This window comes from Pelobates fuscus, chromosome 10 (genome assembly GCF_036172605.1).
Source record: "Pelobates fuscus isolate aPelFus1 chromosome 10, aPelFus1.pri, whole genome shotgun sequence".
Lineage (NCBI taxonomy): Eukaryota > Metazoa > Chordata > Amphibia > Anura > Pelobatidae > Pelobates > Pelobates fuscus.
Window position 1 is genome coordinate 76,245,821 of NC_086326.1, and position 27,068 is coordinate 76,272,888.

General features: G+C 38.9%; 1 protein-coding gene across 1 annotated transcript in view; it reads right to left on the bottom strand.

The window, feature by feature from the left end:
• The window catches only part of LOC134574758 (collagen alpha-1(XIII) chain-like), a 103,786-nt gene extending 77,785 nt beyond the window's left edge, over nucleotides 1-26,001 (bottom strand). Inside the window, exon 1 of the mRNA XM_063433849.1 lies at nucleotides 25,269-26,001. Coding sequence (XP_063289919.1) covers nucleotides 25,269-25,577 — 309 coding nt within the window. The 5' untranslated portion in view covers nucleotides 25,578-26,001. The remainder of the gene's footprint in view (nucleotides 1-25,268) is intronic.
• Nucleotides 26,002-27,068: the final 1,067 nt, after the last annotated feature.

A 27,068-nucleotide genomic window follows, 5' to 3' on the forward strand; every position in this document is an offset into this window, starting at 1 on the left:
CAGTTACTTTTCCCTTGCAGTGCTGGTCTCTGGCGTGCCACTCTGCCTCTTTGGTTGAGATTAATCCTCAGCAAATCCAATGTTTTCTCATAGGAAATGCTAGAAGGCTTCAGAGGGCACAGAAGTGCCAGTAATGTGTGATAGGATAGATCCGGCCTCTTGATGTTGGCTCCACTGAGCTAAACAACCATAAAATAATAGGACATTTTGTCTGATTGACAGCTGGCAGTGTGTAACAAGGTTAAATTATAAAAGTGCCATTTTTTTTTTTTTATCAAAATCTCAATTTTTGTAAAATGAAATAATAAAAAAAAAAAAGGACACTGTACCTAAATTAATAGACTCAATATCAAATCAAGAGTGTTAAGACTTAAACGGATCTATGAACAAACAATACAGAACCTGGCGATGCACCACTGACATAAAACAAACTTGTTTAGAGAAGAATCAACCAAGGTTCTCAATTATATAAAATATATAGGAACAAAATGTATCAGGCTCCTTTTCTCTTCCCGCTATTTTTCCATGATGCTCTTGTTTACATAATTTTAATAATTAAATAATAAAGATGATTTTCTACTGGATTATACTAAATGGAGGTTGGTTCGTTCAGTGTTTCTGTTTAGGGGTTCGAGCATCTGTATGCATTTCTGTATATAGGGAAGGAAACCTTTCCCATGCTTAGCTGGAGTTAAAGTACAGTGCTGCCAGAGGTGTAACTCCATCTACTGCATCATCATTAGCCAGCCTGGAACTCTTGTTTTGTGTAATATTATATCTGTCTAAATTTGCTACTGTTGTCATCAAACATAGCAACATAGCATGCTCGTTACATACAACCTATGGTGGCATGCCCAACCCCCTTACGTGCCACACAAGCCTCACCTCCGCTCACCAGACGAGGATGGGGCTGGACCCCATGCCAGTAAGGATTGCTCTAATCAAAAACATTGTCTTAGTAAAACACAGTTTTATGGTTGGTGTAACCCTTTAAAGTGTCTGAGTTTATGTCTACTAAATATTTGAACTCCTTCCTTTATATAATAATACATAATGATTCATGAGTGAAGGAGTAGATAGTAGCAACATCTATTTCATGTATTCTAACATTAACCACATGGAAACGTTTTGTTTTACAGGTCTGTGTAACTGTAACAAAATTTCATTCATATTCCTTGCAGGTTCTGTTTACACTATCTCTCAGAATTTCAGTCTGCACATATGAAACAAAACAGTACGAAGCTTTTAGTCAAAATCGTTGCCAAATTCTAAAGTGGAATGCGTCAATCTCTGAAACACAATAAGCAAGAAGAAAAACAAAAAACGAATTTCACTCCTTGTGAACAGAGCCATAATCAGTGCACAGCTGATACAACCATTTTAAACGATCCCTCATGTAAAAAACAGGTTTCAAGATTTCTCCCTCTTCATGCAATTTAGCTACCAATGGCATGTTATTAAAGAGGACTTTCAAAAGCAAAAAAAATATATATAAATATACAAATTAACATTTAGCCACAATTAAGCATTTTCATATCAACTTCAATAATTAAAATGATAATCCAACCATCATGTGTATTTTGTTAAAACAAAATTGATCATTTGGAGCACTCTCTGCTGGATAAGACTGTTTCCTTGCTGGCCAGGGAGACAAACGAGCTACTTCTTTTGGTACCCGTATGTGACAGTATCCCAGTCCAATGAAACATTTAAGGGTTCATGCGGGTTCTTTGCCTGTATTGTTGTATTTGTTCGTGTTACCTGGGGGTATTCTTACATTTCCCACCAGAAGGCATTATTCCGGTGCACCCTACAACCAACGATGTAGGAGATGATATGCCTATCCTGGCTACTCGTTTTGTGTCAACCCAGTAAAATTTTAAAAGCGTTTCCTTCTGCCCCTTATGTTGGATGTACACCAAATGTTGACTACGTAGGTGGTGAAAAGACATCTTTCAATCTGCAGGACTAGAGGGAGCACCAAATGGAAGCCGAGATATTCTAGGAAATACCTGGACAGCTATTTAAAGTAAAGACATTGAGCTGGAGACTGTGAAGGGTTTAACATGATGCAATCTACAATAAATGCCACAATCTGGACCAGTAGGTGACAACCCAAGACTGTTTGTGATTGGTTGTTAACAGTTTACAGATCAAACAATGTTATGTATAAATACCCTGTGTGCCTCTCATTAAAGTCATTACTCTGACCCACTGCATTCTGTCTCAGCAAATGTTTGGGGGTATCCTGGGAAAAAAGCTATACCAGTCTGTGCTTTGGAAAGCTGTATCCTTCTGTTCTCTCAACGAGGCTTTAAATCAGTACAGAGGAGAAGCTCACCCAGCCGGGGTAGGAGGGGAATGTAACTTAGGAAGAGCCTCCTGAAAGCAAGAGATGGACTGACGATGGCGTGGGAAAAGTCTAGATCCAATGCCAAGGACCAGTGTACACGTGTGGGATCTAGATATTTATAGTGCCCATAGTGAATCTAGAATTTCTAAAAGTCTTGTAATGTACTATGCCTGTAAATCACAAGGGGCAAACACTCTCAAGCAATTTAAGATGATATAAACATGATTTTTTACAGGAGTCATTTATCTTTATATATATATATATATATATATATATATCATATATATATGATAACTCGACATCATATAACAATCATTAACGACATTGCTTTTAATGGAATGCTATCTTTTCTTAATGTATACATCCGTCTTGTATGACTGATTTCCCTATCATGTCACATATCTTCCACTTCGCACTAACACACAGTTATTCACTAAAAAGCAGGTTACGGAAACCTGACAATGAAATGTCAACTTTTAAGCCAAAATGACTTCGCCGGAAAACTAGTAGAAAGGAAGAATTTTTCAAATCTGCTATTTTTGATAAGAAAAATTGCTGGTTTAAGCCCACCAAGCATATTCAACGCCTTTACATATCATTTTTAAAATTTTTACTTTTTTGTAGCCAAATGTATTTCTATTTAAAGATTTTTAAACATTATAGAGGGGTGCAGAAGAGAAATAACAGACAAGTAGAGGGTAACTTGTACAGCCACAAAAACTGGTTGGGGCTTACATTAAAACGTGACAATGTCTAGGATCTTTCATCCAACTTTCTCTTTTAAGAGTATCTTTGATGAAAGTGCTACATACATTGTGCAAGGGAATAAAAGTGAGAAGAAATATTGTAAAAGTGGGAGTTTATAACATAAAATAATATTCAATTAAAAAAAAAATACTTAAAGCTCCTAAAGTGTACTCTGTGCATTATCAAGAGCGTGCTGTCTCAAATTGCCTTTCTCTTTTTCCCTCCCTTAGTACTCCCCCCCCCCCCCCCCAAAAAAAAAAGAGATGCTCATTATTAAGTGTGACATATATTACTAACATTGGCAGAAATCCACTACGAACTTCTAAATAGCAGCATCCTGTACAGACTGCCAAGTCCTGCACAAACCAGTCACATTTCACAGAGCAGGGCTGTCTGACAAGACTTTGCTTGCAACTTTAATTACTGTAAAATACTTTTTGGCTTCTATATTCATTTACATAGTATAGGTAAGAACCCTTTGTGCATTCTAGTTACCTGCACTGTCTTGAATGCACATAGAAAAAGTAGCACAATATTGCATTATGATTCTGTACAAACGTCTATATTGTGTTATGTCTGTAGTCTACTGATGTTTTAGGCTCATCTTGCTATTAACATGGATTTTGTTGCAATTTTGAGTTTGTGAAGTATCTAAGAGCCAGAGGGACATACAATTTACCTCCCATCATTTCAAAGAGGAACACTTTTAAAGTAGCTTGAGGTGAGATAAGGGAGTCATCTTAGGTCAATTTAGGTGACCGAAGTATCTTATTCACACAAATTCATTACACAATTCCTAGTTTTTCTATAGTTTAAATTATTTTTGTTGCTACAAAGCTTGTTTATACCTTCATTCAGTTTGGAGCTACTAGAAAAGATGGCTAATAGAGTAGAAAAGAGCGACATATGGATCTTGGCATAAAATAGGGACTGACCATGAAAAAAATTGGACACTTGGGGGGTATACTGAAATGCATTCTAAAACAGTGTGGGCTAATATTACTGGAGTGTCATGTAATTGTAGGAAGGGTTTTAGTCTTTAATCTCTGCTTTGAATGATGGCCGAGTGAGCAGGGGGGAGTTTATATGAAGATATATTACACATACTATGCAATTTAAGCCCATTACAGTGTCATTTATTATGCTTATCTGCAATGATATTCTGTCCCATCCGGTCTTTAAGAGATTTTTTTCTCTTTGGATTTTAAGAAAAAAAAAACAAAAAAAAAACTGTTGCTTTGAGAAAGCAAGCAGTTTAAATAATGTTTAAAGTGGGGGGGGGGGGAAGAAACAAAAATAAATAAATTAAATTTAAAAAAAAACAACTATGTAAATACAGGATATCCACTTATTTCACATACAGAAAGAAAAAAAAAACACACACACACACACACACACACAAAACAATATGCAGGATATGATATGCAGGCTGACATTTTTTTTTCTCTTAAGCCAATAGTTATGCTGATGATTTTGAATTCTTTTTTTTTTTTTAATAATTCATTTTTTATTTTTAAATTTTTTTTGACTAAAAGGCGAATAATGTAGAATTCAGCAGTGATGCTTGTATAATTTAAGACACAAAATGCCCTATTTTCCCACAGCTGGCAGACACTGCATATACTTCCTGCTTTAACATAGTATATTTAACAGAAATGCTAACATGGAAACATTAGTTTGAACTCTCAGGAAGTGGGAAATCCAGAGTTTAACCCATTAAGTGCTGAATGGATGTGCACCAGTCAGCATTCAGTTATTTATCAATGAATGGATTAGTAAAGGAGTTTTGACCGAGTACATTTTAACAGAGGGGATTTTTGTACACACAGAGATATTCCATGCATAAACGCATGCAGATAATTATAAACAAAACACAAAACTCTACATTTATTTATCTAAGCCTGGTCACTGGGGATCTTTGGCTCCGAGATGCTTACCTTCAGGGTAGGAACAACGTACAGGTCAATAGGAAGTTGCTATTTAATGATTTGTAATTTCCTGTTGGAGAGCAATTCTGCTACTTTCCAAAACACTGGTATCTTCTTTGGTGGGCATGTTTTGTGATTAACAGATTACTATTTTAAAAATGAATTTCAAGAAATAATAAAGTTTTGAACATATATCTGAATAAGAAAAAGAATCCTGATTGTTGTTTTTTTTTTAATTTATTTTTTCCTCTTTTCTTTTTGCACGATAAAAAAAAAAAAAAAATTCTTATTGGCGTCATTGTTCCCATGATTCTCAGTCTATCTATTTCATTCATAGAATCATGGGAATTGTCATTCAGCAACATCTGGAGGGCTGGAGTTTGGGGAAGCCTGCACTATGATGAGGAATTGATGTACACGTGAGATTTAATACACACAGTTAATGACAAATTCTCACATAGAGTAATAGAAGACTAACAAATGGCTGCAGATCGCAACAAGTTACTGACAGCAGTAGACATAAGTGGAGGAAGATTACAGCCCAGGGGTTTGATGTCAAAGAGGGCAATTCATTCAAATCCTTAAAGGGACACAATAGGCACCCAGACCACTTCATCTCAATGAAGTGGTCTGGGTGTCATGTCCCTCTCGTTTTAACCATGCAAAGTAAATCATTACCATTCTGCAGGAATGTTAAAATTGCAGGGTTTAAATGCATGTAGTAGAGGCACGTATGCAGATATAACCAAGTAAATCTTTGCTTTTTCAGTTAGATGGTCTCATAAACATCATCTGGTTGGTGCAGCTCATTGTCTTGCTGCGCATGTGAAGTGACCTCCCAATGCTTTCTTATAGGAAAGCAATGGAATGGCTGAGATCATCAAGACTGATGATCTCATCAAAGGAAGTGAGAAGACCACGGAGAGAGCAGGGTGGAGTGAGATAAACAGCCTCTACAATGAGCACTTACTGAACAAATAAATAGCTTTATTAATACTAATAATAATAATAATAACAACTCTGCCAATCATACCCACTTAGCTTTTCAGAGTAAAATTGAAAGCAATTTTACTTAAGGATTTATGGGAGTTGTAGTTAAATTATAATCTAACATTGCACCTAAAGTGGGTGCCAGGAGTTTGGTAGAGAAACATGGAAAACGTATTTTTTTTTCTATAAATGAAAACTAACATTACAAGCTAGCATTACCTCAATATTTTTTTACATGTTATAGATTATGCAAAGGGAGTTGGCCACCTGATGTTTTTGAAATATAACAATTTCTCAGGCATTGTGAGAGGTGTATTCCAGACACATTTGGAAGGTGAAGAGTCTCCTTTGAACAATTTTCACATAGGCTGGTCTTTTCCATAAATTCAATTTCAATCAATCATGTTGATTACGTATCAAACTTACTACGAAAATGTTCCCATCTTGATTGACTGCCAATTACATTGTGGGTATTTGCGTCAAATGTAAGGAAATGTGTTGATCATGTTGCATTTGTGAGATAAGTTCCTCTGTCAGGATGGCTGACACTTGATACTCAATGAGTAAAAGGATTAAGGGGTTATTTATCAATGCAAATGCTATGTGGAACACATCTACTCTTTAAAATAGTGTCTGTCCTGTATTTCTGTTTACCATAGCAGCTGCAGTCTAGTGTACGTGATACCATAATGGCGAAGAATATTTGTAACAAATCACTTCTCCAAATAAATGTATGGCACAGCACATCAACAGAGAGTTCAGTGAGTTCACAAACAATTTGCAAGGCTCCCAACAATGCCCCCTTTGCCGTGACTGTCCTGATTTCAGGGTCCAGTCCTACTGTAGTTCCCATGAACACAGCATTGCGGGGACACCAGGGAACTGTCCTACACAGGACAACATGACCACATCATTAGACGCACTAGGACCATGCAAAGAACATATCAGCAGCACACTCTGCAAGGTCCCGCAATTACGGGGCTGGTTGGAAGGTTGTCTGTCAGTCTTGTGTGATTGACTCCAGACTGACATGTCCCCTTCACTTCACAGACAGATCCTCCCATTATGGGTGTCACCAATGACACAAGTTCAAGTTCCGATTGCAAACTCTTGGGAGATATACATTTGTTAAATTTCATCCTACGACTTAGTTAGCCTTTTTTGTCATTAAATTATTAGAAGGAAATGGACAAATTGGTCAGTTTCAAGCCACTTACCGGGAGTCATTCTTTAAAATATCCAAGTGCTCGATTATCGATAATAAAAATTATTAAAAATGTGTAACCAAGCCAAGCACAATTTAAATAATCTTTCTAAATATTTTGGTTTAACTTTTTATTTACTAGTGTAATTACTAAACACCACTGAGTTTAAATAATGTGCTCATTTGCACACTCTGTCAACATATTTTCTGCCAATTTATCTTTCCTTCGTTTTATTTACCTATCATTAGACCCCTCATTATTTCTATGCTAACCTGATTACAGCTTTCTTCTTCTGCACATGCCAGAGACTGAATGAAAGGTGACAAATGAGAGATGGGGACAACATTTTCTTTTGTATAATGTAAATCTATGTTTTTGTGTGGGTAGTGTAGTGGGTAGTGTAGTGGTGACTATAGTGTCCCTTTAAGGAAGAATTCCTATTTTCCCATAACAAACTGTGACCCTGTAAAGCTGCAACTTTAAGGCCCAGATCCCTACACCAAATGCACACAAAGCCTCTTCAATTCTACTCGGCTCAACCCACCAAACCGACCCTTCTCCCGCCCACCCAGGTTCCCCCTAATTTTATAGCATGCTCCTCTAGCTGTTTAAAATTCTCACTCAATTCCCTCATCATTCCCTCTATACTTTACTAATAGCTGCAACTCTCTATTTACTTTCTTTAGCCATAACTTCCAAATTTCCCCTGCTACCTTTTGTCTCACATCCCCACTGTATCCTTTAGATTGTAAGCTCCTGGGCTATCTAGCTAAGCACTTTGTATAAAAGAGCTTAAATGGCTAGATCTCAGCTTACGGACAGGGCCCGCTCTACCTTTTGTATTTGGCTGTGTATATTTTACGTCCTCCACTAATTGTACAGCGCTGCGGAATCGGTTGGCACTTTATAAATACCAGTAATAAATAAATAAATAATAAATATAATATTCTTAGACAAACAGTTTACACAGAAACACAGCAACATGGTGTACAAACAATTCTTCTGGTATGTTCAGATGTTCCCAGGATAATCTAACTAATGGATATTTATAGACTGTTACAGATCTATAGCTTAAAGGCTGTATAGAAGCATTCACACATTTTACTGATTACAGCTATCAGACACATCTGTCGAGCATACACACAACACTCCGTACCTATTAAAGGGAACTCCAACAACTAGACACAGCTGTAAAGTATGCATCATTGAAGGGAAACCCCAAAGGCAAGAGTCATCATTCTACTCTTAGACTAACATACCTCCTCCATTACTTCAACCTGTAGATTTCACCTCTTTAATATCTAAAGAACATCTGATCATTGCTTTATCTGTTGGAAAATTGGCATATTATTTTCCAGGTTTGCCTTTCGTCTTTGAGCCATTTACTTGTTCCGTCAAAGACTATTTTAGGTCACGCCTCTGCGTACTCATAGTATTAAAGGGGGGCTGCCACTTCCCAGATTTTTTTAATATTAGTTTATGTATCCCTATATTTCACATATGCATTTCTGAGGTGTGAAAATTTAAATTGCCTATAGCAATGGGCACCTGCATGTTCGCCTACTGTCAATGTTTGTACCTGGGTGCCAGCATAGAACAAGTCTAAATTTCTCTATGCTTTCTCCTCTTTATTTTCAATGTTTGTCCAGGCTTTCCCTTGTGTGAACTGCGTTACAATGTCATTTACTTAAACTTTAATATAAATTTAAAAGAACGCATATCATAAAAGAGGTAACTCAAGTTATAGATGTTTTTCAAAGTTTTATTTAACTGTATACATTTCAGAGAAGTTAACGTTCCCCTTTACCTATACCCCACCACTGTATTAATCAAACTATACTCTAACTGCCCTTCATCCTGTTGAAAAATAAACCTGAACAGATTCTACCTCATTCTAACATTGTATGTAATGTCATTTAATGTGTTCATGTTTTTTTGTCTTATTACATATCTATGTAAAGGAATCAAAGGATTTAAAGACAACAGGGGGGCCGGGATGTGTGGGATAGCATTTAATAATAATCCCACCTCATGTAGGGAGCGTAAATTAAACCAAAGAATTTTCTACACTCTACAGGCAAAATGATAAATTATTACTAGGGGGTCTATTAGTAGAATGGAAAAACAAACTCTTTCAATATATGTTTTGTTTTTCTTACATTTCTTAAAGAGTGAAACATATCTTTAAAGTTACATTAGATTTTTGGGGGGACTTTGTCCATGTAGGCCCTCCCTCCTGTAGCGGAGCACTAGTTTCACATAGACTTTCTCTGCTGATAACCCAAGAGTAGCTCAGTTACAAGTAGTTAACACAGAAAGAACAGCATAAGCAGCAAATAAAACAATCCAAGAATATCCCATCACCTTTCCCAATAACTGGACGACACACAGTATCAGGAGCAGAACTCATGTTTAATGCCATATACCCTGCTTTTATGCAACCCATTTTACCATGTTTTCCAGATGTACCCCAAAGACATGGCATACACCCCTAAATGATACATCTCCTGATAACCCTGATCTGGGTGAGCAACATACTAAAATAATCACCCAGATCGGACCAGGGGTTCGGGAATTTCCTGGAAGTGTCCACATATTCCTGAAAGCAGTTCCACATATTCTGGCCTTGCGGTCGGTCTCTGTTTGCGGAGTAAAATACATGAAAATACTGGGCAGAATAGACTTTGCCTGGATTCGTATGAATCCCTTAGTTTGTGGGCATCTTTTTACCGAACGCCGGCCGTTCGTGTATTTCCTCACGAACGGGTGGAAGTATGGAGGTCTCTGCGGTGTTCGCGTAGTCGAGTGTCCGATTTGGGTTCCAGACACTCGACGACTAGGCTGGTGTGAAGAACGATGGGGAGGGTAAATAGAGCCGCACATCTCTCCGGGGTGGTCTGGTTGTTCGGTAGTTTGTTCGTATGTCGAACGGAGGTACGCAACTTTGTATCTTTTGTGTTTTTACCGAACAACCAGACAAATGCTTAGGAAATACATTGTATATGAACCAAAACCACAGTGAATAAAGTTGCAAATATGAGAAGTGATGGACAGCCAAACGTAATCCGCTACACCTCCCATCCACCAGTTCCTATACCTATGATATAAAGCATCCTGTATAGCAACTAAATGTCAATCTGCTGCTTTATATGATAGATTTCTCATGACTAGAAAAAAATAGTAAAGTTGAATGGAAATGTGAACGGTTAAAGGATTACTCCAGTCGTTATAATCACTACAGCCTGCTGTACTGGCTATGATGATAGGAGTACCTTGGTGCCATTCCTTGGTAAAAAGCTATCTTACAATCGTTTGCCTGCTTACCTGGGTCCCTGCTGGACATCAGGTCCTAAAGAGCAGGCCTACAACATCTAGCTTCTACAGAGCTGCAGAAGCTGGATGCCAATCCTGCCACTTATTCTTCTTGATTGCTCTCGGCCAATGAATGCCCCCTGTGCATAAAATTATGCACAGATTTGACATCAGCCAGCTCACAACTCTTGTTCCAGGCTCGCTAATGCCACCCCATTGACACTTACAGAGGTGGATTTAAAATTCCAGCAGCAAAGGACAGTATGTGACTCATATGACGCATTTCATAGCAAAATACATCATACTCCAGGCACCATAACTACTTCAGACCACTGAAGTGTTCATAGTGCTTGGAATAAACCTTTCAACAAAATTGTATTCTGAATAAAACTTAATCTAAACTACCTAAACACGTATACAATGATGTGCCATTGTACATTTCATTAATATAAGTGCTATTGTAAATTATTTAGAACGTGAAATAAGTGATTGCTTTGTGAAAATCACCACACCCACAAAAAAAAAAAACACAGCCACCAACGCTTTACATTGTTGTTACATTAGTTTACCTCTAGATAAGGAAATTACTCATCTGTAAGCATGATGCAACTTCATCAATGAATGAAGTATGTATGTAAAGCTAAAAAGAGAATAAATACTATAGAGCCCTCTAGTCTCCCTCTCCCTTGCGTCCCCCCCATACCTGATTCTAGCACTAATGTCCCTGTGCACTGGGATGACGCCTCACCTCCTCCAACGTCATCTGATAGGGGAGGATAATGCGCATGTCCTATGGGGATTTTACTGATGCTGGATGCCATCATGAACAGTGTGAGGACGTCCAACATCAGCTAGGCAATCTAAAGTCCATTAGCAACCAGGAAGCTCCTCTAGTGGCTGTCCGATTGACAGCCACTAGAGGCAGTCTTAGTCCTGCAATGTAATTATTGCAGTTTCTCAAAAACTAGGATTTACATTGCAGGAATAAGTGGTACAGGGACACTGTACCCAGAACACTTAAATAAGCTAAAGTGATCTGGGTGACTGTAGTGTCCCTTTAAGAGAAAAAAAAATATTCAAAGAATTGAGATGTTAAACTGGAATAGCTGAAATTGATCAATTCTCCTAGTCTGCTATTTTTCCAGCTATTTATTTTGGCCTTAACTTTACTATTCCTTGGTAAATTAAAGACAGTTTGTGGCTTTTAATAACTCTGAAAGTAGTCTTCATTCACTTTTGAAAACAATTTCCACTAATCTTAAGTAACTCTGAAGCATCTTTGTCCTCCGGGAGGCATAACCACCTAGCAAAGCTAGTGGGTATGCGGCAGTCTCCCGGAGTCAAATGCCAGAGCTGAAAAGGCTCGCGCTGTGCATCTGCACAGCAACAGCCTTTCAGCCAATCAGGTAATCAGGAGAGCCGTGCTGAGCGCGGGATTCCTGATTACCTCAGATTTTTAAAATGGCATCATTGATGGAGGACTCTATTTCTGTGTCTGCCACAGATTTAGTGGATGCCTCTCTTAAAGGCAGCCCCATCAATGTTAGAAAGCTCCATAAAAGAGCTTTCCTTGCCAGGGAACTTTCCTCTTCATCATCTGAGGAGGATTTGGTCCCAGTTTTAAATAAAAAACATAAAGGAAGACAGCTGGTCTCTTCCGACAGTTCCTCCTCTGAGGAAAACTTCTCCGCTTCTCCTTTCCCTCATACTCGTTTGAGTAAAAGAAAATTTAAAGGGACAGGACCCCAAAAAAGGAATAGTGTGTTTCCCTCGTTTGAGCACCAGAAACACCTTCCAGAGGAAAAGGGCAAATCTCGTTGGAGGTTAGATAGTCCCTCTCCTTCCTCTTCTAGAGCGTTCGCTCACTCTTCCTCCCAAAGCCGTCCCAGTTCCAGATACGGCTCTCCAGAAATAGACTGGGAATCCGAGGAAGTGGTTCGTTCAGCGGCTTCCACTGAGAGAGGGAAGCTAAGCAACGTTCAGATGGCCAGAGTAAGTCTCCTAGGAAAGACTCTCCCATCAAAATTATTTCACTCCAGATGGGCTATGGAGCACGACTCTGAGGTTAGAGATTTTGCTAAACTAGCCTTCAGATCTCCCTTGGTTAAGGAAGATGATCTTCTCCTCAGGAACCACATCGGTATCCCGGACATTCAGGCTTTAATGGCCCCAGAGGTAGACCCTGCGCTGTTATCCATCACAGGGAGCAGCGTATCCTCTGATCCCACAGACCAGACTTTTCGCAATATACAGTTTAAAATTGCTGATGCTGTGGGCCCGCTATTACTGATGCTGGATAAGGCAGAAAAGGAAGGCAATGTCCAGAAACCTTCCACTTCATCTCTGTTAGCATCTAAGATGGCCCTTTTAAAAGCGTCTGGCAGGGCAGTGCTAATTATCGGCCAAGCCTTTAATTATATATCGAACATCCGCAGATCACGCTGGCTCCATGCAGCTGGTCTGTCCGACCTAGCCCCCAAATCGCATGAGTTCCCAAATTTGGAGGATTCTCACCTATTCGGTCCCTCGTTCATTCAGGAGGTTAAAGGCCGTTACAAGGCAAGGAGATCCTTTTCAGAGCTCAAGAAGACCGTCCCTGGCTACAAAAAGCCCTTTCGGACAGAGGGTCGCCCCTATAGGGCTGCAGGAGCGTCCCGAGAAGCCTCTCACCAGGCCCAGTACCGCCACTACAGTGGAAGACATAAGCTCCCAGGCGGTGGCAGAGGAGCGCATTCCAGAGGCGGTTCAGCCTCCAAAAGAAAACCCATGCATTCAAGTAAGTGTGCCTCCTCATATGCCACTAAATTGGAAGGATATTTCCTCAGACAAATGGGTCCTAAAGATTTTTCAAAGGGGTTTACAACTCCCCCTTTTAAGGTTCCCAGTCCAGAAGTTTGCACCCCTCAGAGAGGTGAACCCAGTGCTAGATGCCTCCCTTTCCTTAGCTTTAAGTCAAGGGAAAATAGAGTTGGCAGACACGTCTATTACAGGATGGGTCAGCCCATTGTTCCCAATACCAAAGTCAGACGGTTCCTGGAGACCGGTCCTAAACGTGAGGCCTCTGAACGCTTTCATCAAAAGGAAAAGGTTCAGGATGGAGGGTTTATCAGATCTTCCAGGCTTAGTACAGAAAGCCTTTTTCTGCATAAAGTTAGACCTAAAAGATGCCTTCCATTCAGTCCCCATAGCCAAGAAACACAGGCGTTTTCTCAGGTTTCAGTGGAAAGGGAAAGTGTGGCAGTGGACCGTTTTGGTGTTTGGCCTATCCAACGCACCATACACATTCTCCAGAATTATGAAATCAGTGATAGCTCATGCCAGACTAAAAGGTTTCATGTGTCTATACTATCTAGACGACATCCTGCTCATGCATCCAGATGGGGAAGCCCTTGCTTCTCAAAGGGATTACCTTGCTTCCCTTTTACAAGACCTAGGATTTGTAGTAAACCTACAGAAATCAGTCCTAATTCCCACTCAAAGCATCCTCTTTCTGGGTTTCATACTGAACACCAGGACTATGTCTCTTGGAATCCCTCGAGACAAATGGGACAAACTACTGGTACATCTCAACTCATCTCTCAGGCACCAGAGTTGGTCCTTGAGAGACCTAGCAAAGATTATCGGGAAATTAATAGCTTTAACACCAGCATACAACAATTCCCCCTTACTTTGCAGAAGAAGTCAGCTGTTTTTAGGGAACCGACTAAGACAGGGTGGCCATTGGGAATCAAAATTTGTTCTCCCCAAGAAGGTCAGAGAAGAACTGAAGTCCATTTTGGAGTTAGAAATTCCACTTCCTCGTCCACTGTTAGAGCAACCTGCGACAGTCACTCTGACGTCAGACGCCTCAAGTCACGGTTGGGGTGCGTTTACATCCCAGAACGCCATAAGGGGAATCTGGTCAGACCAAGAGAGTCACCTCCATATAAACATTTTGGAGTTACGAGCTATAAAATTAGCTCTCAAGGGCCTAGTTCCTCTAAACCAGTCACCGATGTTGGTAAAAGTCAATTCGGACAACAGGACAGCGGTGGCTTATATAAACCACAGAGGGGGTACAAGATCAAGGGGTCTTTGCTTAGAGGCTCTAGATCTTTGGTCCTGGGCCTTAGCAAACAACGTTCAGGTCTTCGCAGAATATGTTCCGGGAGAGGCGAACGAGCTTGCAGACTCTCTCTCTCGCCAAAGTCTGTCCCTGGCAACGATTCAATTAAAGATTGCTCTTTTCCAACGGATAGAAAGCAATTTTGGCCAGAGACAGGTAGATCTGTTTGCATCCCAAACATCTGCTCAAACCCCCAGGTTCGTCTCCCGAACCTGGACAAAGGGAGCTTGGAAAATGGACGCAATGTCTTTCCAATGGACGGATGTTCCAGCCCCTTATGCTTTCCCCCCTCCATCTTTACTGATGAAAGTGCTGGAGAAGATCCGCAGGGACAGGGTGCAGAGCTTAGTTCTCGTTTATCCAGTATGGACCTCCAGACCCTGGTATCCCTTGATCCACCAGTTAGTCAAGGGAATCAAGATCCCATTAGGCATGACAGTGGACTGCTTTCAGGGAACCAGCGATCTTCTGCTCAAGCTCCCGCAGCTAATGTGGATCGCAGCCCTGGTAGGCTGTTAACACATCCCCTTTTATCGGATCAGGTCTTGGATATTATTAACTCATCTTTAAGACGTAGAACTAGGGTAAGATATAGAAAGATGATCGAGGAATTCAAAGAATGGGAGGTTTCTTTTCTGTCTAACACACAAGGATCTGATACCATTCCTTTGGCGTTAGAATTTCTTACCCTTAAGTTCCATTCTGGTTTATCTGTCAGTTCAATCAAGACCTACGGATCTGCCTTAAACTTCCTGATCCCCAACCTTACTCAGGATGCCCTGTATTTGAGATTACTAAAAGGGTTAGCCGTCTGCCGCCCATATACCCCACGCTACACATCTACTTGGGATGTAGATGTCTTATTAAATTTCCTTAAGTCTTTGGATAATGCTAAAATTGATTTAAGATGGACTGCTATTAAGTTGGCTTCTCTGCTGTCCTTGGCCCTGGCAGCTAGAGGAGCAGAGTTAACTCAAATCCATACTTCAGAACCTTGGTTGTCCAGGACCCCGGGAGGTTTCCATATTATACTAAAAGGCAGACAAAAAACATCCCATTTTTCTCCTGGTCCGGTAGAACTGGACTTGGTCCAAGATTCTTCCGATCCAGGCTTATGTTTAGTCAGTTTGTTACAATCGTACCTTCAACTTTCTGCTGGATTTAGAAATGATATCAGTCAATTATTCATTACATCAAGGAATCCCTTTCGTCCAGCCAAGGTTAATACAATTAGAGGCTGGATACTTTCCGCCATGTCTACGGCTGGAATTGATGTTTCAGTGTTCAAAAGCCATTCAATTAGGGGAGCCTCGGCTACTAAAGCAGCAGGAAAGGGCCTTCCTCTCCCTACTATCTTAAAAGCTGCAAGATGGTTGTCCAGTAAAACCTTTGTTAGATTTTACTGGAGGCCATCAGAAGTTGAACGCCTTCAGTTTCTTAGGACCACCACCAGGTGTGTGCTATTCTACCCACTAGCTTTGCTAGGTGGTTATGCCTCCCGGAGGACAAATCAGAGTTTGCAGGAATCTATGATCTGCAAACTTTCTTTGTCTTAGGGATGAGCATAACCACCTAGCAATAGCGCCCGTCCCACCCTCCTCCAAGTTAAGAGTTTTGCCTGCTGGTGGTAGTTTGCTTTCTAAAACATAAGGTTATCTGGTGCTTATTCAACATTTGATAACCGTTCTCTGTTTTGTTTTTTACAGACTATAGCCGTACTCCAAGACCGGACCAACAAACCAAAGATCCACCTAAATAGGAGAAGTGGATGCAAGTAGTCTCGTCGGTTCAATATTCGCATGGACTCCCTGCATAAAGAATATGTTTGCTGAGACTTGTTTCAACATTTCTCTTCTCTTTTATTGAACTTATTTCGTTGCAATTTGTTGAATGTTTCCACTATTCATTTGTTACTCTCCTTTGGCATACATTGTTGCCTTGTTTTTCAGTTCAGCTGTTTTATACAAAGTTTCAAGTCTATCTTGTATGTCTTCATGATTTATTAAATATTTTCTTGTTCCCCTGTACTATTGGCATCTTGAACTGTTTTATTTGCGTTTAGACGTTTAAATATATTCCCGTACACTGTCGGAAATATTTATCCTTAGTACTTCGTGGGATGTGCTAACCATCCGCAGTTTTCCCAATTTTAAAAATCTGAGGTAATCAGGAATCCCGCGCTCAGCACGGCTCTCCTGATTACCTGATTGGCTGAAAGGCTGTTGCTGTGCAGATGCACAGCGCGAGCCTTTTCAGCTCTGGCATTTGACTCCGGGAGACTGCCGCATACCCACTAGCTTTGCTAGGTGGTTATGCTCATCCCTAAGACAAAGAAAGTTTGCAGATCATAGATTCCTGCAAACTCTGATGTACCACATATGCATCAGCAGACCCCATAAAATGCAATGGGAAAATGTTGGAAATGTATTTTAAAAAGCATACATTATTTTTCGTCCTGCTAGCTGTATCAACAATTTTTTGTGAAGGGCATACACAAGCGACTACCTTAGGGCGCCAGAGCAGGGGGGTGCAAAAATCCAAATCACTCGGATCTTTCAGCTCACCTCACCCTCCCTGCAGCATGCAGCCAGTGAAGCCGGCTGATTTCTCCTGATGATGTCAATAGGATGTGGCGTGACTTACACTGCTCTTCTCCCAGGACCGCTGGGTAGTCTGGGAGAAGAGCAGAGGAAGTCACGCCTCCTCCTTCTGACATCCGGAGAGGCCGGCCGACTTCAGTGGCTGCTGGATGTAAGCTCCAGCTCCTGTCTCACCCTCCCTGGCCCAAGGTAAGCCTCAGAGGGGGGGTGAACTTTATATTTTAAAATCCATTTATTTTTTTTTAGAAGCCCCTGTCCTAGCCCCTTGTATCCCCACCACAGCCCATGTGCCCCCCTCTAGAACCCATAATAAGTGTTCTTAACCCTTCTTTTCTTCAGCCCCAAAAGGCAAAGAAAACAATCCACTAAGTTCCGATGTAAAAATATCTATGTTGCTCATCTAGGTCACTGAGCAGACTAGGCTTGCAAAGCGGGAAAAGCCCTTATAAGGGCTTTCAAACACAATGCAGCTTCAGTCAGGGCACTCTGATTGGTTGGCTTGTGAGCCAGAGAGCACTCTCACATGCAAGTCTCACTTACTTTGTGGCTTGAATTTAGAGATAATAGAGCTGCAAATATGTGCATGCATGCTATTATTATTACAAAGTCTTACAAATTGTACACACTTTGTGGAACCCTGAATTTGGAGTGTTAATGTATTCAGACATGAAGAGTTTGGCAATGTCCTCTAGTTGTACATACCTTGGAATGTGGAAGGGATTTTAAAGTACTGGGAGTAGTAATTCTGTACATCAGCAGGCCACTAATTAAACTCATTTGCAAGAGTGGTTTAAGGTGTTTTGGTGGATATATTAAAATAAAGTCAGAAGACTTGATCCATTTACTTGAAATACAAAGTAGATAATTAAATTTATTGTTAACTGAACTAATACAAAACACACGTGTACAAACAACCTCCAGTCTAAGTAAACCTGGTCTGGTGAATACTTTTCATAAAGGGACGATAAGCCTATGTTAATGGAACGTTAAAAAGTTCATGACTCTCTGGCATGCCAAGTGAAAATGTGAAGATGCTGGAAGCTCACTGAGGATGTGGTACAAGGCAATATGATAATGAAAATCATACATTTTGGATAGACATTCAGCTTTCCTAAACTTAAAGTGCCCCTGTAGCTAGAAAATAAATCTGTTTTCAATTTAACATAGAATGTTATAAATGGTGTGTCAATATCCTTTAACAAGTTTCGGAAGCTTTTAAGATTTGTTCAATAATTCAATTTAACCTTGTGTACAACGTGTCTAACATTCTATCGTATCTACCAGCATCGACCCAATATTCTCTTCCCGACTGATTTATGAAAGTATTTTCTTTTTTATGTACCCATTTTCCCTAACATTCATATTAATTTCTCAGGATATGAATGGAAATATCCAAGGTAATTAACGGAGAATAGTTTCAGGATTGGTCTAAGCAACTATATCTAGTCACCCACAGCAATGTACCAACAGTCACTCGGAATTAAAATTGGGGGGAAAAATACACATTGAAGGTAAGATGAAAATTAGTTGGAAAAATGAATTGACTCTTTGGGAAGTTAAGAGAATAATAAAACCAATTGAAGAATCCAAATAATTAGACTTATCCTCTAGCATTTAGTCAAAGCATGTAATAGGCTGACCAATCTCATTAGCCCTTCAAATGACTCAAGTACTGGAACAAACAACCAATCACAAAAAAAATAATCAGCTTTATTTTCAAAATAAAAAATGTTATGCTGCTTACCCAGTTTATACAACCCAACATTGTATGAAGGGATAAAATTGGGATCATATGAGGGAGGTGAAAAAGACTGAGGTGTAAGAGGGTAACTGGTGCAATGCTCAGCAGACCTTACCATGAATAGCTCAATTCTTGGAAGTCATGAAACAAGCTACAAATATATATTTTTTCCATGAATTAAATGGTTGCAGCTAAAGCTATGAGAGGTTCACTGTCATTGTCACATAGGGACTACTTTGTCGTATTATGCATCTGAGGTTTACAATGTTTAACAAAAGGGTTAGCTCTGCCATCAACTTATGTCCAATCCCAGCAGCTGTAACAAGACGGCTGTGGGATTGAGAAATCGAACTTTAGAGGCTCCTGCATAGGCCTCAAATGAAGCACCAGGAGCTGATAAGGACATCAAGATGAAGATTGCAGTGGCTGCATGGGACAGTTTGAGGCAAGTAAAACTTACCTCTCCCTTCCCCATTCCTGAACCCACACTGGATCTGTCACTTTCTGGAATATTTGTGAAATATACAGACCCCCAAAAATGAGAGACCGCTTTAATTAGAAATTTATATCTTTATGTTCCCTGCAACTTATTTCACCACTTCCTTTTCATAAAACTCTGGCAAAATCTTCATGTAACTATTGACATGGTTTTTAACTTCAACTTAAAGGCTTCCTCCAAACACCATGACTACTTCATTGATTTGAAATGGTCATGGTGCCTGGAGTCTGTTTGTGCAGCGATTAGCTTTGAAACTCTGCAGGTACTGAGCTTAACCCTCTACAACCGGAGGTGTCCTGTTAGCTTTATAGGGACTTCATAAGCTAGCCCAGAACAAGTGTTCTCAGCTGGCTATTTTCAATTCCTATGCACAGAATGCTTTTATTGGCTGAGTGCGGTCATATTAAGATTCCCAAAGTCTAAACCGCGGCACCATTTTCAAGCCACCAGGATGAGACAGCAACGTTTATGAGTTGGCAGAATCCATCTACAAGAAATTGCTACCAGAATAAAAAACGTATCTTATCCCATCACGTAATTTAAATCCCACAAGCGTGAATCATCCTGTGTTTCTGAATCAGCATTGGTTAAGTAGACATATTGTAAGCCATTCTGAGTCACTCTAAAGATGTCTAGAAAAGAACACATTGTATTGACAGCTGTCAGATATCCAAGATCAGACAGGCATTTCAGAATCTGGTCTGTAAGTTTTGAGAAAGAGCTTTGTTGATTTGTTGTACATTGCATTTCAGGGACCTCCGAACTATTTTATTTTGTATAATTTTGCACGAGATCAATATAATGTGTCTGTGACCTGTATACCATTACCATAAACAAATATCTATAAATATATATAAAATGCGGTTGCATCAGGGCCAGGTTTACATGTCAGGGGCCTGTAGACACAAAATTCTAAGGCGCCCCATGCTCCCCAAAACCAAAATAAGACAGATAAACTATAACTGATATATTAACTGGACATTGCAGACCTAAAAACATATTCATATTCTACAACTGGATATGTATACATGTATGTATGTGCTTATTTCTGCACTACTTGTAATGTGCTTGTGAATGCGGTGCTGGAATCTGTCTAACTGCAAGCAGGGTTAAATATAATGTTAGAAGTGGTTAGGGTAAATGGGGTGGGGGGATAAAGGTAAGGGAGGGGTTACGGTCTGAGATAAATTACATAGGGTGTTTAGCGTTAAGAAGATTAACAGGTTGAGAGGGGTTGAAGTTGTAGTATAAAGGTTGTTTATGATTGAGTTTAGGGTTAGATTTAGGTTAAATTTAGTATTGGGGGTACTTGAGGTGCTTAGTTTTTAAGAGGAGTTAAATAAACATAGGATTAGTTATTTATTTTCAGGTTTAAAGGTTTGAAGGTTTATGGCAAAGTACTCAACCTCCTATATCTTCTGTAAATTTCTCAGATTGATGAATTTAGAGCTGCAGCAATGGTTATACATATTAGTAGTTATACAGTGCATAGACATAGAATACATAGACGCCGCATTGAGTGCTGAGCCATCTTGGACCGGGCGCCGCTCTATTAACACAGTATTAACACTGTGTGGGTAGGGGTATTAACACTGTGTGTGGGTAGGGGTAGGGGTATTAAGGACTATAAGTGGCCCAAGTCCTTCACTTACCTTTTGTGAGATGGACTTTCCAAGTGTTCTTCAATAGCTTGAGTAGAGCGGCGCCCGGTCCAAGATGACGCCCGCATTTCTCACCTCTTAGCAGTCAATGCCATAGATGAGCGGCGTCTATTTATTCTATGTCTATGATACAGTGTGTATCAGATAAAGCATCCTCTGTAAGACATTTCCTGTGTGAGAGGTTACTAGTGGGCAGATAGAAAATGATTCCTTACTCTTCCTGTCCAGTCTCACACACAGACACTAGAGGATCTGGGTCAGAGTTTTGCACCCTCGATAATTGTTACTGCAGCTCTGCTATTAAGGCTGACTGGACTAAAGAGTAGACTAATGAAGGCTCCTGATACTTATCTCCACACCATCCAATTTAAGTGCAAAAAGTCACCTTATAAGTGCTGGAAACAGGCGCCCCCTACTGGTCAGGTGCCTGTAGGCCGATGCCAATTCTGACCAACAGGAAATCCCTCCCTGGGATGCATAACATATGCTAATGATGAAAACAATTGGATTTCAAAAGAGGGAGCTTCCAATTGTCTTTTTTTGCAAAAAATACCTACATCTTTACAACCAAAAGGCGAGTGTTTATTGATGTTAAATATATATCACGTTAACCCTTTGAGAGGCAAGGATTACACTAATTATCTTGTATTGCAAGCCACTAGTCCTTACGGAGTTAAAGTTGGTCTAAACCCTTCACATTATGTAATCTATTGCCCCATCATTTTTTGTAATGTGCACAATTGGGGTGCTATTTTTCTTGTGTTGAGATTTTTTTCCCCCTGAGAACATGTGTAGATCTATGGTAACATACTCGTTACGGTGTAAATTGTTGGGAATTCAAAGTGAATTTTAACATTTTAGACCAACTTGTCAAAATTGTGATGGAAAAATGCATACCTGATGTGGATTATTTTGTTCCTGTTTAGTATTGAGTACAGACACATCTTTTTAAAATCTCATTATAAATTATAGGAAATTACCCAGAATATTTAATATTAATAATAATAACATCAAAGTACCATTTAACTTGGACAGGTACATTTAGCTGGTCGCTAGTTTCCAAGTTTGTCTTGGGGTCTACCTGGCTTTTTTTCCCTCTCCAATTTTGAAAGCGCTACAATATTTAATTCCTAAAATAAGAACTGTTGGCCGTGACTGGTCTCTATAATATGACATCATGACCATTACTTTTGAAAACAGTGCAGATCTGATACCACAGGTTGATTTCGAATGCGATTCCAGCAGGGGGTTCTATGCAGTACCATGCATTAACCATCCTTACATCACTGGTATAGCCAATATACTTATGTTTATACATTTTCCCTTTGTAACTGTGAATTTTTAAAATAAATTTCTGGAGGCTGTAGTTCATTCTGTGCCAAGTTCTGTTACATAACATGTTATATAACATTTAGTGGATTATACTTAGCCAATATACATTTATTATCTCTGTTATTAACCATGATTAAGTTATATGATTATATATTGCTAATTTTTTGGATCGTCAGTCAAACCTAATAATTTCATCTACACTTATGTTTTTCAAAGATCACGTCATCGCACAGTGGAAACTATATTTTGTGCACGCCGATATGTCATGAATACCTTACCGCGACACCACAATGTTCACACACCACATTCCTTAGGATCCTGAAATAGCCAAACAATTGCTCGCTAATAGTTAAGGGTAACCAGAACCACGATCAAAGACCAATGTACGAAACATAAATTGGATTATTCACAAAACTCTGAATTGCAGTCAATTGAAATTTAAATGGCAAAAAAATAAAGGCCAAAGTAGCCAAGCTGAAACTATAGCTAAGTGAGAGAACTTCTCCGAATCAGATACTTTTCTGTCAATTTTTTTTCCATTCAGAATGTAATTTTGTTAAAAGGTTTGCTTGTTTGGTAAATAAGCATCACAGGGTGATTTAATTCAAAGTGCAGTGACGTTTTACGCCAAAGAGCAAACTGAAAACATCCGATTTTTCGATTTTCGTGAAAATTTTACATTTTATTAGGCTTGTCGGTGAATTCAAGACAAGTGACACTATAGTGAATATCCATGAAAATGTTTGAGTATGAACTGAAGCGAAGCCTTATTAAAATGAGTGTGAACTCCCAGAGGTCCATACTAAGGAAGTTAGTGGCAGAAAAGCTTGGCTGAGTGTGACCTCCACCAGAAAAACTTTCAAACTCAATTGCACAGATTAACGAGTTTTCAAAGAGAACCCATTAGCACAGGATACAAAAATACACTAAATTAGTTAAGACAATTACTTTTCATGAACTTTTAATTAAATCAAAAGAAAAAAATTCTTCAGCGTAAAAATATTTTTCTTTCTTTCTGTAAAACCAGAAAAGAGAAGCCATCGTCAGATATTATTCTATGCCATTGGGGTAAAATGTTTAACCTTCTATACAGCTCCTATAAAGATTTATGGAAAAGCACATGTTACAGCTGTTTTAGATACCTTGACACTAAGCATAAGAATCTCTGAAAACCTGAAGGTGGATAATTGTACATCTGTTCTATTGAAGTATACACGGTACTGCCATACATCATAGTTTTGTGAGTGGACTTGCAGACAGCCACTAGCTAAAGGAAACCTATTCTGACTGTTTAAAACCGTCTGTGCTGATGTCTCAAACCTCATTTTAATTTTTTCTTCAACGATTGCGTATATAAATATTTTAAACAGGTACGTTAACAGGTACACTTCATTCTATCAAATTATTGGCTTTTATTCGCTAAAATAAGGTCTTTAAACCAGCTTCAACGGTACATTTCTGCACATTACTTATTTAAAAGCAGTATTGTGCCTAAATCACTTCTTGGTTAATTTTTAAGATTACCATAAACTTTTGCTGAATAATCCATTATTACGTCTAAGGAAGAATTTGGAGATATATATTTTTATCATAGGAAATAGACTCAAAGTCTGTGATAAGTGACGGTATGAAAAGCAGTGATACTGTAATGGAATCCAGAACATAAAGTGGCTTAGTCTATTAAGACTTCGTATTTATAAATAAAATGGTTTCAATTATTATATCCTGTGTGCTTTTCTCTAAAAGCTAAGTTTATCTTCCAAGCTACTGATTCTTGAGGCTGTCAGTGTTTAAAAACACCAACGTATCTTTCGAACAGAATTATTTCGTTACAATCACACCTTAAATATTAGACATTACAAATTGCATAACAAACGTAGAACATCAGTGGCATTCTTAATAATTATCAACTAGATCTTACGTCTCGTTTCCCCAAGGAATAAGTAAAGAAATTAATATCACAGGTAAAGATAGAAAGTTCATTTTGCGATGCATGATGATGTATAATAGGTTATATAATCTAGCGTTATTGGAACTCCATTTATATTACATCATAGAATGCAATGAGTAGTATTTTACGCTAATGTAGGTTCTCAACATTTTTGCTGTCATTTGTGAAGGAATGTATTGCCTGTGCCATGATCATCTTTAATCTACTGTCATTGCAGGCTCTGATGTTACATTATCTAGAATAACTAATGTACTGAACGTAGGTCTCAGCTGCTGCTAAGATTTCCATTCATTTGAGGCATCATCTGGAAAACCAAAAAGCATCAAATGCCTTTGCGGTAAAGAATAAATATGTTTTCCATATACTGTTTAACGTAGTACAGTCGCAGGGATTTAGATCACTGTAATTGGATGCATGATTTGGGCTATAATACTCATGTAACTCGTGTAACCCATTCAAACCCATAGCTAAGCAAATCCCTTATTACAACATTACTGACATATTTTTTAGTACTGTAAATTTAAGCCCTTCTGTTATTATAGTTTTAGCCAGTAACATTAGGTTTGGGAGGGTGCACTAAGGTTCTTACAATTTAAAATAAAAACTAAAATATATATATATATATATATATATATATATATATATACCACTAATACATAACCCTTATTTTCTCAATAGTAATTTGGAAGCTTTTAATTCCTCCTCAGACTTTTTCCTTAAACTTAGCCAGTGATACTTTCTAAAAATACATTTGTGTGGGGAAGGTGTATATGGAACAGGAGGTCTGTGAATGTTAAACATTTGAAGTGAAACAGAAAGGTGCAAAAAGTAAATGTGTACAGACCTCTTCCAGCAGTTGGTCAACTCTTCCCAAAATAGCTGTCTCCATTTGGTCTGCAGAGACTAAGGCTGATAGCTGAGTGTATCTCTGCTTCTCTAAATGAGAAACCCTGGATTGTAAATCTGAAGTTCTAAAATGTGCTAGGAGGCTAAAAACCAGAGAAAATACAGATACCATAGCAATCCCACATCCCAAGAGTGCAGGGAACCTGCTGCACTTCACACAGTCTTCTGTCCTAACGGGGGAGTCTTTAGAATGCTTTCCTAAGGCACCATTGCCCGCAGCACCTCTCCAGACCGTAGTCCCCTCCATGTCCAGGGGAACAATAAATAAATAAATACCAATAAATAATCCACAATCTTATTCAAACCAGCACAATCCAGGGTTCAGACAAGACAGGGGTATCCAATAGCAGCTGCTCAGTCAGTACATGCCCAGCAGAATACAGGGGTGAAGGTCCCAGGTACAAATAAATAGATGTGCTCTCCAATTTTTTTTTTTATAGATCCAACTTTTAACAGACAAAAAAAAAAGTTTTGGGAAAGTTCTGATGACTTGCTGTACTGCTAGTTGTTTTTTTGTTTTGTTTAGCTTTTTTTGTTTTTGTTTCTTTATGAAATTCAGTTACTTGTCAGAGTTGTTAAGAAGTCATACAGAAACGATCCCATTAGGAAGGTGTAAGTCTCGAATGGTTGGGACAGGAGCTGTGCAGTGTGAGTGATCCTCTCTCCTTTGTAACATGACACACTGTGCTCTCTACTTCTGAACTACAGGGATCAGATGAGCCAGCTGGAGTCCCCCCTCCTCCCTTCTTGCACACTAAAGGGCTGATTTATTTATTTATGCAAAGTACCTGGGAGGGTTTCAGGCCTATGGGACATCCTATCCCCCCACCCAGCAATCCAAATCCCTAAAGCACCTCTCATCAACTTCCCTGCTGCTTTGAAGTGATACCCATTACAGATAAATATAGAGAACAGCAGCAGGAAGAGTTTGTAAGTCCAGGACGTGTTTTTCTTTCAGCTACAAATCTACCTTCAGAGTTCTAGAACTATTTAAAAAATACCGTTTGTTAACTCTTTGATAGACGAGGGGTGTCTAAATACTAATGTGTTATGTTACTATTACATTATCTGTCCCTTCCATGTTTCTATACTTACAATGGTTTATCATTTTATAATTCTTATTTTTTCACTTAGTGAAACTTTTTTTTTTTTTTTTAACTCACACATTCATTAATCTGAAAGTAAAATCACAAAACCTTAACCTAGAATGATTATACTTACGGTATTTAAAGTTTGACTATATGACACTGCACTGTAAAGAATACTCTGGCAAATAGAAATAAAATTAATAAAAACTTATTTTTTTTTTGCATCTTAAAATGTTTTAGAATGTAATCAATTTAAAACAGAATCATACAAACTTAAATCGAACCTGCCTGCAGTCAGTCCGTCTAGATATCTATAGTAACATAGAGTTTATGCTGGTGTGAGAAGTATATTGTGGCGAGACTGTTTAAGTCATATATTGCCATATATCATCTCAGTTATTACATAAAGTGATCAATCAAGGCTTATGGCAAGATACGTTTAAATACCATCTATAATGCCCAGGGCTAACTGGCAAACGCTTTATTGTAAAACAACAAACAAAAAACAACGAATAGTAAAATGAAAAATTAGTAAATAGAAAATTAATTGTTCACAATAACACACACACACACACACACACACACAAATTGCAAATCTTAACAGTAGGTAGCAGTGACACACACATGTATATATATATATATTATCACCA